The sequence below is a fragment of the Sipha flava genome, unplaced genomic scaffold (genome assembly GCF_003268045.1).
Source record: "Sipha flava isolate LNK unplaced genomic scaffold, YSA_version1 102_pilon_pilon, whole genome shotgun sequence".
NCBI lineage: Eukaryota > Metazoa > Arthropoda > Insecta > Hemiptera > Aphididae > Sipha > Sipha flava.
In genome coordinates, this window is record NW_020271716.1 from 557,806 (window position 1) to 571,161 (window position 13,356).

At 29.3% G+C, this 13,356-nt stretch overlaps 1 protein-coding gene across 2 annotated transcripts in view; it reads left to right on the forward strand.

Annotated features, from left to right (window-relative positions):
- The first annotated feature begins 5,410 nt into the window (after positions 1–5,410).
- LOC112681548 (lutropin-choriogonadotropic hormone receptor-like) overlaps positions 5,411–13,356 on the forward strand; it is a 50,252-nt gene continuing 42,306 nt past the window's right edge. For both annotated transcript variants that reach the window (XM_025551795.1, XM_025551812.1), the window contains exon 1: positions 5,411–5,592. In XM_025551795.1, coding sequence (XP_025407580.1) covers positions 5,435–5,592 — 158 coding nt within the window. In that variant the 5' untranslated portion in view covers positions 5,411–5,434. The remainder of the gene's footprint in view (positions 5,593–13,356) is intronic.

The window sequence follows — 13,356 nt, forward strand, 5'->3', positions numbered from 1 at the left end:
ATAAAAATTCATAATATAATTTTGAGAAAATAGTACTTTCATACACAAAATTCAATATATCTTGTAAATTATAATAAATAAGAAGAAGTATGTAAGAGCATAATTTATAGACAATTTTATTATATTTAAAATATATTATGTAACAAATTTTAATTTTCCTAATTGTAAATGAGTTGTATATGAAAATGTAAAATATATCATTAAATTATGAATGAATTAATATACTCAAATTTCAAATTCAAGTCGGCACGGGTTAACCTTAATAGATTGACTTAAAACTTTTTTTAGTTCATTTTTGTAGGCATATACACAAATTAAGTGGGCGAGACCAACAAAAATGCAAAAAAAAAAAAAAAAATAACGCAGGATTTAAATCTACTATAAATTAAATTTATTTCTTAAAAAAAAAACATTACAAATATATCATTCTCTTCAGGAGAAGTTAATGTTTAACAGTGAAAATCAATATCGGGTATAATATCCTCTCTAATAGCTCTACAGGCGATTATTTTTTCCATAAAATTTACCATCACAATGCCTCTTCAAAGAGGACACGACGAATTTCTTGCTTAAGATCCAAGACATTTCAAACTTTGTTCTGGTAAACTCGTGACTTAGTATTTTATTAGAGTTTAACTATCTATTTTTTGGTAAGATAATTGATAAATTTAATAAAATTAAAATTAGGTACATTTTACTCGATTTATTGATTGACGGATAAACCTTTTAAAATATCATTTGAAATTATTTTTTCAGTAATATAATTAAAAAAAGAAAATCTTTTGGTGTAATAATAATGTAATAGTGATTTTATTCTGTAAAATATAATACTCTCACTGTATAAATCGAAAAATTAACATTAACAAAGCATTTTAATAAAAATCAATTGTTATATTTTACTAAAAATATATTATATTATAAAACTTCAATTAATTAAAGTATTGTATGAGTATTATTTTATTCATATTAAGAATTTTGAAAAACTTTTTATTTATTTTACGCATCTAACTTGTTTACATAATGTTTAACACTAGTTTGATGTTATTTAAATGATTTATCAAGTATTTCATCATTGTATAAATAAGGATAAAATTAATACTATAAAGTGTATGTGTTCAGGTGGTTTTTGATCAATTTGTTTCCATCATCTGAGAAATTCTTTTACTGTCATCAACATGACTCTTATATTTCGGAAGAATTCGAAAATAATTTAAATACTTGTTTTAATTTATCTTTAATTATTTTGTTTACTCTATGTATTAAATGTTTTAATAAATTGTATGATTTTATAATTTTTAGATGGCTCTGATCAATAACGATAATTTACAAACACAAAGTATAGTATTTATATTTTATAACATTGAGTTACTCATAGAGTTAAGACCGTAAAATTATTGAAATATAATTTTATATATATGTATTACATTTTGTACAGATCGTTTAGAAATTAAAAAAAAATTAATATAACAAGATGAATAATTTTAAGTTATTTAATAAATAATAAATAAAATAATAAATGAACAATCAATTACTTATAGGATTGTATGTGGGTAAACGCTTATAACCCAAATCACACGAAACTTATGAACCAATGTCAAGGTTTTGTGTCTATTTGACTGCTTTGACTACATTTTTATTATTCATAGTAACTTTGAATGCGTGAAGTGGATACTAGAGGATTATGTTAATACCCAATCGAACAAATTTAAAACATATAAACATATTTAAGTATTATATCATTATTTTATCATCTGTAAACAATCATTAGTAAGTGACAATCCAATGGGAAATGGACCGTTTCGTTAGCTATTGAATTAAAATTTAATTTTCTTAAAACATAACTGATTATAAATAACAATTATACGATTCAAAGTTGTATATTTACTGTAAAAAGTTAAAAAATGAAAATATATTGAACACTTGAGTTTTTTATTACTTATTTTTACTTTTAATTGTTATTTCGCAATGTTTAGTGATAAGGTAAATTTTTTTGTTGTAAATTGCTATATTAACAACTCATTAACAATTCTTATTTTGTCACAATTTTTAGTTGATAAAATGAGAACATACCAATACGAAAAGCTTTTTTTTCTATACTTTTATTTGAAGACTGTAGAAGATCGAAGATTAATTCGAAATTATGTTGTTTTATCCGCATACAATTTTAAGATCAAAGTAATTTTTACGAATTCATTTTTGCGTCGTACTTTCATATCTTACTTTACTTATCATACAGATATAAGTATGTATAGTATAATACAAATATATACACGTTTATATTATTTCTAAGCTACATACGACGAATAACCTCTCACCGAGAGTAAAAATATAAAACTAATACATTTTTTCCTATCAATAGTAATTACCCCTGGGATACTGTGTTAAACAACTCAAAGATTTTGAATCTATCAAAGTGTACAATGTACAAGTATTCCAAGATACTTTTAAAATCCAAACAAATCGTTCGTAAATAATAAGTTTAAGATTAAATTTATAGTTGTTAGACCTTTCGTTTGTAGTCGCCCAGGATTTTATCCTGTACCAACTAATAGGTATACTTGGACACAACAATGGTATGAAAAAACGTACAGTAATAACACTGAGTGGTGCCAAACCCAATATTGAGGTCGGATCTTGGCCCGTCATCTTTTAAATATGTAGAATGCGGTTGTATCATATTGAACTGAAGTTTGGCTGCCAAACCGTATGAAAGCTTCTTTTCAAGATTAAAGCCCAACATCAATATTTTTTGGGTAAAAGCCACTCTCCTTCGTCACGTCAACAGGGTCAATGTTTAGATATCGTTGCGTTCTTAAATATTTTTCGCCCGACTACATTTTTAGGAACTCGGTGCCACCGATAACACTTGATGATTGCATATGTATTTGATCTGAGATCGTGTGGTTACATACATAATTTTATTCGCTTTGCACCGAAATAGATTACTTACTGATTGAGTTTCAAAAAAAAAAAAAAAAAAAAAGGCGTGAAACCATCTAGTAATGTATTTACGCGAGACATTAAAACATTGTCGAGTTCTATATGCTGGGCGCACAAAAACGCTCAACACTCAATGAAAATAAAAACATTTCATACAAATTCTATACGATCTTATTATCGACACCTATTTATTATTTTAAACAGCGAAAAAATTATATTATTTCAAGTTATAGAATGACATTACGCACGAAAAGTACCGCTCTGTATGTATGACGATTTACACTCAAACCAAAACACACATATTTTTATATTTATATACAGTCATGTATGTATATATGTAATGATGTTGCGATACACATTAATAATGTAAAATTAAATAGCGAAACGCTAAATGTTTATCTCGGATTAACGTCAAGCAAACACGACGAATGCATGTGCCGCAAGGATAAAATATCATAAGTAACGTATTTGAACCTGACGAGAAGAGAGTGCAAAGACATTGGACGGTGACAGATAATAACGTAATATGTAATAAGCGAATACATATACACATAAATGCATCCGAGAGAAGAGACAATACAATAAACATGTAACTGCGTACGACACCATACGTTTTCTGACGCAAAGCGGAAAACATTCTGTTTTTTTTTTTTTTTACATCGAAATGTTAGTTTTGAACATTTTTCGTTCGATCGGTCGTGGTTTTTCTTGTCTTCTCGTCGACATTTCGAGTAGTTCTAACGCGAGCACCGGCATCCAGTGGCGTACCGAATATAGGTCTAAATGAAGCCCAGGTATCAAGTTAAAAAGGGATGGGTGGTTGTTGGATAATAATATGTAAATCACATAATTATCGTATATATTTAGGTAGAGAAATATTGATATATGAGTTCTGAATGAGATGAATTTAAATATGGGTGGGTGGGTGGTAAACTAGACTTTTCAATTGGCATCAAAAAAATTTTTATCTCGGCACGCCACTGCTGGCTTCGATATCATTATTATTACGATGATGATGATGTCGTCGATGGTCATAAACGATATCTCGCCCGAAGCGATTTTCGAGCAATCGAGCACAAGCTCACGTCATCGTCACGCGTACACGTATACGAGTTGGAGCGAATATACGTATTGTTATTATTATCGTCGTTGAGTAGCAACGCCAATGTTGTTCGTTCCACAGATAAATCATTTATAAATGTATATATATTTTTTTAAATCGTTTACGTTCGTGGACCGTCATACACCAAGTGTTCAGTTTTCGACGTGAGTGTAGGCTGAAAAAATCGGGCGGTGACATTGATTACGGTTCGACCGTGTAGAGTATACGTTTTGCGATCGAACGCGATGTCGCGATGGTTTTATTGTCGTCGTATTGGTTGCTACCTCAAGACTCACCGGATACCATTAAACGTAAAACAAAAGTGTTGTAATGTTTTTCGGAACGAATATAAAAAAAACCGCTCTTCAATTGATAAATACGAGATTCTTTTTTGAACGCTCTGTACGTGCTAGACCGTTCTTTATTATTTATATTTTTGGCGAACCCGTCTTCGAATATTTTCATATTTTCGACCGGGTTGACGTTCGGAACATTATCACGTGGATCGTTGCTCGGACCGGTGTGATGCGCACTGCCGCCACCAGGATTGGTTTTTTTTTTTTTTTGGAGGGGGGTTGTGAATTTGGAAAGAATAATCATTTTCTGCAGGTGTTTGGTAGGGATAAAAGAGTAAGATTAAGTCTGGTTTATGAGTAAAATATATAAATTACAAATTAAACTGTTTACCTTCTATTTCATATTGCGATACCACAAGAAAAAAGTATTATACAATCGACTATCGAGAAATCGTAGTAGCAAGGTTACTGATGTTTTAAAGTTGAACGGAACGTGACAAAACGTTCCATGTTGTCGTGTTACTATTGTTATCAATTATAATACGAATAACATTCATAATTGACATCGATCGGCCGTTTCGCGTCTTCGAGATAAACCATTTTTTTTGTCCTACGTAGAACATGTAAAAACCTCAGAAAAATGTTGGATGGTGGGGGGGTCACTAGCCCTAGTCGCGCCACTGGTGACGCGCGTGTACGGGCGCGAAACGAGACGGCCACCGGACGGCCAACGCACCCGTTTGCGTCGAAACGATTGCGGCTACGTCCGGCGGCCGCTTACCGGTTTCGACGGGACAGGATCGTCCCGACTGGACGTGCACCGACGACGGGGAGAGCCGCGCACAACGAAATCCGTCACGGGACGTTAAGGACGCACGCGCGCGTGCGGGCTTTGGTTTATTTCGATAATATCGTCTCGCGTCCCATCGTCAGGTGGTGATGGCTGCGTGGGGGGACAACGGCGCGGCGGCAGGGCGATTGTCGCGCCGCCCTCCGCCGCTGCCACCGCCGCCGGACAGCGCGCCGCCGGAGCACGTCTATTTAAGCGCGCCGTACTCGTCGCCGGCCGTACTACTCGTCGCTCCGCACGCTCGCCATGCCGCACACGCCGTGCTCGTCCGTCAGCAGATCCCTTCGGCCAGACGTGTTGTTCGCCGCCACCACCACCGCCACCACGAACACCACCACCACCACCACCGCAGCCATTGAACACCGACGCGGTCGTCGCGGGCCCGTCTCGGCCGCTAACCGCAGGTCAGTAACCAAAATGCGTAACACGCCAAATTTCCAATCTGGTCCGGTGCCCCGGCGCGGACGTGGCCGAAAACGGTTTTCGGTCCACGGCACGCATCCGGTGCCGCCGAAATCTGTGTTTATTTCCACGGCGAGTCACCCGATCTGCACTCTAATCAGATGTTACGGGGGTACCGCGATTGTGACTTGTTTTCTCGACTGAATATTTTTATATTTTTTACATTCCCTCATGGGCTTCAACTTTATTTTAGTGTCCCGGCCACGGGGTACCCGCCGCCCCCGAAACAAAATCGTACATGTATGTCGACCGCCGTACATGAATATAGACTTCGGCGTCACTGGTTCGCGTCCGGAGTGCGCGCCGAGAAAGGCTCTGGGCAGTACCGCAGCAAGCAATTACTGCGCCCGAGGCGCAACACCGAAATGCGCCCTTATACGTTTTTAACATTATAATCATTAGACGTTATTTTTAACGATTACTGCAATCAATATGAAGGACGTTGAAGTTTTTGCAAGTAAAACATGAAATATTGACCGATGCAGTAACATTAAAACATTAACTGCACATTTTTCATTTTCGTGCCCTCCTAGGATTAGTGCCCGGGGCGTAAACACTTCTTGCCCCCCCCCCCCCCTTGCTATAGCCCTGGCTCTAGGAACCGAGGTCACCTCGACCCGCGTTGATTCAATGTGATTCTCGAGTTGTTTCGAATTCATCCATGACGTGTTAAATACGCTCGTAGTACGCGTACACGTCGAGCTTTTGCGACACCATTACCGTCCCAATCAGATATTATCTACTGTTCGATTTTATTTCTCTTCTTTATCGTTTTTTACGAATTCACGTCAAAATCACAATTTTTTTAGTGTTCCGAATTGTGATCGCAATGAATGTTATTCGTTCAGACCCGATTGAATCACTCGTCTCCCAAACGGTTTTCTATTACTTTGCAACTGGTGCTCTTCACTCTATATACACCCCGATCCACTCCGACCGGTCCTTCCATGTGATCTACAGGTAGCGACGTCTCTGTGCACTCCTTGCTGCTCGTGACAGCGATATTATCGTATATCGTGATACTTTACATAACGATAGAAAAAGATTCGTTTATTTTTTTTTCCAAGTTCATATAACCATGGATACCACCGATTGGCCCGACACCATTATTATTTTTACACAATATTTCCCCGATTGAATTCTTGAAACGAAATGAAATTTCCTGTCACGTTTTCGCCAAAAATTCGGAACCAAAATATTTGGCAATGTTGTTTCCAGCGATATATCTTAAGAAAACTGTGTATACACATCAATCTCACGTCGTCGTCGACTAACACACAACCACGCGCATCTGCAATACAATCTAAAATCGATCATTGAAATAAAATCTGCACTTATTGCTGTCACTTACTTTCCGAATCATTCATAGATCACATAGCTCATCAACATATTTTACACTATTTCTTTATTATTATGTTGCAAAATCACCAGCGATTAATATATAGGTATTTAAAGTATTGAAGAAAGTACCGAAAAAATTCAAGAAAATATGTTGTCAAAAAAAAAAAGAAATACCCAAAATGTAATATTTTTAATATTTTTATACATTAAGTTTTTTTTTTTTTTTTTTTTTTTTTTTTTTTTTTTATTGGGATTTACAGATTTTAGCCCCGATAAATAAAAATTGTATTATTTGAAGATCTTTAAAAATAAATGATTATAAAAACATACAAAGTTCTCATGATTTTGTATTGCATATATATTTTACATTGAATTTTATATAAAAAAAAATTGTTGATTATTTATATAGGTATATTCTACCTAGATTGTAAACAAATTTATATGAATAATATTGAAGTACATAAATCTTGATAATAATAATTTTCATGGTTTTGATCAAACAATATGAGTCATGAAATTATATTTATTTTTTAAATGTCTCGCCTTCCGACAATTTCTTTGATGTGTATATGTTATATAATTGGATTAAAATAAAAAGTTACGAGTTAACGACGTAGTCAAGTCTATTTTCAACACTCAAATGTATAAGAGGTATAAGTTACTAAAGTTATACATGTTTCAATTCATATGTGTTTAATTCGCATACATTGTACTGTTCAATGAATACTTGAAAGTTATTTAATTTAGTATTTTCAATTATATTAAGTATCTGGTGCTAAAAAAATTGTTTAACAAGTTTCTTAAGAAGAGGATTTAATTGTCTAATACCTACTCAGTTAAAATATCTACATGAGCAGTTAGTGAAATATTAATTTATATAAATTTGAAATATCGTTATACCGTGAAATACGTTTGATTTCCTTTTATTTAAGTCTTGAAATTTAATATTTAATTCATGATGAGAAATTTAATTTAAAGTGATGTCATGTAAGTTTTAGCTTTAGACAATTGTTTGATATTTTCAATTTTCCTTAAAATGTTTTTTGGTATCGGTTAATTATGGTAAGGAATTTATTATATATTTTGAATACATACCATATTTTTATATTATGAAAATATCAATATCTTGCATGAAAATATATTCTAATTTTAATGATTTCCTAGTATGTTTTAAAGAAAGCATATAAATTAATCTTTTGAGTATTAATTAAAATTTAAATTAGTATAATATAGCTATATATATATATATATATATATATATACATACAAGTAAAATAATATTTAAAAGAAAATATATAAACACGTAACAAATATTAAGAGAAATAATAAGAAAATAATACAAAATATTTTTTTGCAAGTATTATATTACCAAATAGACATTTAGACATTGATTTAATTTAATTTATGATACTTAAAATAATGCATAAATAAGTATTTGAAATAGATTTTTAATATAATAAATAATACAAAATGTAAATTATGCATTAATGTAAATTAATATAAATCATAAAATAATACCTTACAATTATTCGGTATAAATATTAGCATTAATACTAATTTTATTTTAAATAAATATAAACTCGAATTTTTATTTAAAAAAGATTTTAGTTTTTTCGTTGTAGGTACATTTTAAAAATAGTTTAAACAATGTTAACAATACTTACAATTTTTCAATTTTTGGCAGATGGTATAAAAACTTATTTGCATTAGTGTTATAATACTGTAGAGTTTTTTTTTTTTATATAATATAAGTTAAAAATTATTGTTAAAAGTCAGAAACACAAAACTGAAAAAATGTAAATTATGACTTAACTTTAAAAAGTCAAATACGTTTATTTTCTTCTTACCTTAACATTTTATTACTTTAAATTTAAATTCAGTTGTAAATTGAAATTGATATCAGTAATAGTGGTTTTTTTTATAAAATATAAAATATATAGTTCAGTTTTATAAAATATTTATGATTTTATTATGTATTTACGTGAATAGTTTTGTCTATTATTTTTCTATTATGAACAGCAGTAAACCGTCGAGACGTATAAGACATACTTTAGTCATATTATTTTTTCCAAAATATTAAATATTTATACGTTAATGACTTGGAAGATTTTGATGTTGCAATACGAGTATGTTATATTTTCTCGTTCTTTAATATTTTACAGTAAATTGAAGAGTACGAAAATATTACTTCAATTCATGAGGTAGGTACTTTATTATTACATAAGCAATTTTTTTTATGTTCAGTTAAATTCAACTTCAAGGTTCTGAAATATTTTAGACAAGATAATAGAGTGCTTATCATTCAGAAAGTAATATGATAACCGATTAATGTAGTCATCTATTATACAAAAATAATATTGTATGTTGTTATGTATTTTACATTGTATATTTAATTTATATCATAATTGTGTATTATATGGTATATAAAAAAAATCCATTTAACACGCTGAATTGTTTTTATTTTAAAAGAAGACCCACCAATATATCATGCCTATTGAAAACTGAAAACGAAATACAGCATAATGCAATCATAGAAAGTAGAGTTGAATGTTCTACATGAACATTTAAATAACAACATAACAATCAGCATTAGAGAAGCCCTTGGAATTGAAAAGGAATCCAACGCAAATTTGACAAATCTAAGTTCAAAAAAACTGTTCAATATTTAATAACGGAATATAAAAATAGATTCAAGGAAAATATAATGTACAAATATTCAAAAATGAACAGTGACCATTATAGAAGCCGTTGCTTTACTAAATTGAATAATAATAATAATAATAACAAAAATATTTAACTCATAACTTTCTGTTATTGAAAATAAATATAGGTAACAGTAAAATAAACGATAATCAATTTTTTTATGTAATAATAGTTATAAAGAAACTGAATTCCATGAAATGTTGCGAAATTTCAAAATGTTGATTAAAGTTGAAGATTTTAAAATGCAATTAAATACCTCAATGCAAGCTGCAAATTGAAATCACGATTATTTATTCATCATGTTGTAAATGTAGAATTTGACAAAATATTATGCATTTTGAATTTATATCAAATAAAATTTAATTTTTATAATTTAATTAATTTAATTTATTTTTAAAATATTTAAAGTTAAATTATATAAAAGTATAAAGTTAAGTATTAGCTAAATAATGTCGACAATTTAAATAAAACTCATTCTTAACATTGAAAATTAAATTTATAGTATTTGTTGTTTCTTAAGTGTCTTTTAACTATAATAGTTTATGTTTGTTTTACTAAAACGTAGTTCAAGCTCTATGTGAATTAAAATAATAACGTTTATTTTTTTAAATAAGGACATCATTCATAGTTAAAAATACTTTGGTGTATACCCATGATGTGATTAAAGCTTATTTATATACTTCGGGATTCAGTAAAATTGTATTATAAAGCTTTTATTAAATTAATTTTATTAATAAAATGTAAAATACAAATCGTTAAGTTTATGTGGATGCAGTGCCGGATTTCCCTGTAAACACTATAAGCTAGTGCTTAGAGCGGCGATTCCTCAAGGGTGGCAAATTATTTTTAATATTACATTTTTATTATATATAATTAAAACTAAAATAAATGCAACTAATTATAAAATGTTTTTAGACCAACAAAGTTGTGGTAATAATATATTTTATGTTTTCCAATTTCAAAATCTTGGATTTTATCGCCCATTATAGCATTGCTGTATTATTAATACATTTTTCGTTATCATGTTGTATATAACTTGACAACAAACACTAACCTTAGTGGATACGACGATCGTCAAATAAGTTATTAATATAACATGAGTTTATGATTGTGTGTTTATATTATAACTTAGTAATAATATAAACACAGTTTTTCCTAACGTAGATATTACTCTACGTATGCTTTTATATATGGCAATAACTAAATGTTCACCCGAGAGGTCTTTTTCTATGTTCAAACGCGTAAAAAATTATTTTAGAACGAGTATGGAAGAGGATAAACTAAATTCACTGAGTTTATTGGCAATTGAAACTGAATTAGTGAATAAAATGGACTTCGGTGTCATGATAGATGATTTTGCGTCTCAAAAGTCACGCAGAAAGCTACCTCATGTAAGGTATACGTTGTAGGTATAACGTTGTATCTAAAAATATACAGAATCTTAGACTCTGAAATAACGTATTAAAATATTAATTAATAGTATAATTATTATTTTTATTTTTGTATTTCTATTTTACTATGATTATTATTTTTTTAATTATTTATCTATAGTTTTTTATTATTATATGTATTTACTTTTCTATTTATCATTATACAAGCCATGCAAATAAATAAATCATAAAACTAATATTTAATTTTTCTTATGTAGCTATTTATAGAAATTAAGATAATAGATTTTAAATATAATTTTTCTAATTTCAGAATTCTAATAGCTATAATTTGCTAAATACGTTAAAATAGTATGGTTGTATAATTATTTTTTAATTTTGAAAAATTTGTTTTCTTTTGTACATTATTTACCAAGTCGGAAATCAAAATATATTTGTTAACTGTTATGTACTATTATAGTTTTTTTTAAATTTTTTCTATTAAAAAGGAATAAAAACAATATATTTTTGACTTTTTATTACATTGTTTTACTTAATATCTTTTTAGTAATAAATCTCAGAATAGACATAATCAAGTGATGTACGAGTACACTAATAGATACTAGATTCAAAATGAGGAATTCATAGTGATGTATCCATTAAGATACAAAAATAAAATATAGTTTAGGAGGTAGTGTATCTAAAGACACGAAATTGAAAACTTATTTGAGGTGTTGCATCTTTAAAGATTCATATTTCCACTCAAAATATCTCAAAAACTAACGTAAATTTTTTAAAAATGAATTCTCGGGTTTTTATTATTAAAATAGCGATAGTTTGGAATTTTAGTGCAATATTTTTGTTTTTGCCAAGTTAAAGGTTAAAAATGAACTACTGAAGCATTTTTTACTACCATGTTTTTTATCTGTATATTTTATATCATATTTTTATAATTAAGTTTTTTATATGAATGTATGTTTTAACAGCTTTATATTTTTATTTTACATCATTAAAATTATAAGTAATAAAGGAAACAACTATAATTGTATACTTTAATAACATTTTTTAGACTAGAAAAATATTATATATTATATATAAATATATTATATTTAAAAGTGGCAATTTGTTTAGTGCTTAAACGGCACAATGGTTAAATTCGGTCCTGTGTGGATGGAATTGAAAATTTACTATAACACTACTTTGCGAGTAAATTATAAACTTATGATAAGAATGTAGCTCGTGTCTTGCATTTCTCTCTATATTTTCAATGTTCCATGACCGTATATAATATTAACTAATAGTAACTACTATAAGCTAATGGCGCAGACTACAATACACTTCGCATGAGTACACAATATGCTTGTAGAGCACGTTATTATTGATGTTGAATGCATATTTTATCCGATTACTATTTTGAATTTATTATAAGTGCCATAGATAGTGTGGTGCATTACTACTGAAGATATTAAGTGTAGCAGTTTCACACTAAATGTCAGTAAATACATTGTAATTGAAAAAGGGCGACGGAATATAGAATTCACCACAATTATTATGTACGTGAAGGAACCTACTCCAAATTAAATATTTTCTTTATTTTGTTCCGCATGATCATTTGATTCTAAATCCCTTTTTAATTTAATTAATACACTATAAAATAATGTAATAAATGATTTGCTTGCTAATTACCTGTAATATTCAGTATGTTTTAGAAATTTAATACAAAATTAAAGTCTAAAAACATATAATTGAAAAATTACACAACAAGAATTCATTTTGTTTGCATTTAATAAAGTTATAGAGAAGTATTTCACTAAAATGAACTAACTTAAATATTATTTACTTTTAGATAATAATTTCAAAAATCATAATTATAAATTGTAATTTAACGTTGATTATTTAAAACTGGTATAAAAAGCAAAGCCAAAGAAAGAAAATATGTAAAACGAAATTACAATTCTTGCTTTATCGTATCAAAAGATAAATTTATAAATTGCTTTAATTTAATTTAAAAAAACATCACAAAATGTAAATTCTAGTAGTCGTCTGCTTAAATTGATAGTCTTTACCAACCACAATATTTATATATAAAAACAGGATATAATATCTTATGTCATTAGATCCCTGCAGCTTTTAATAAGAATTTGATAAAATTTTTACTTGAAGTTATATATATATGGTTTACATTTTTCCGAATGAGTCCAGTTGTCCCTCGAACAAAATTCACTGCTGATGTATAGACTGATGCATTAAACATACTTTCTGTAAAACTCATAATCAGTACAAATTATGTATATT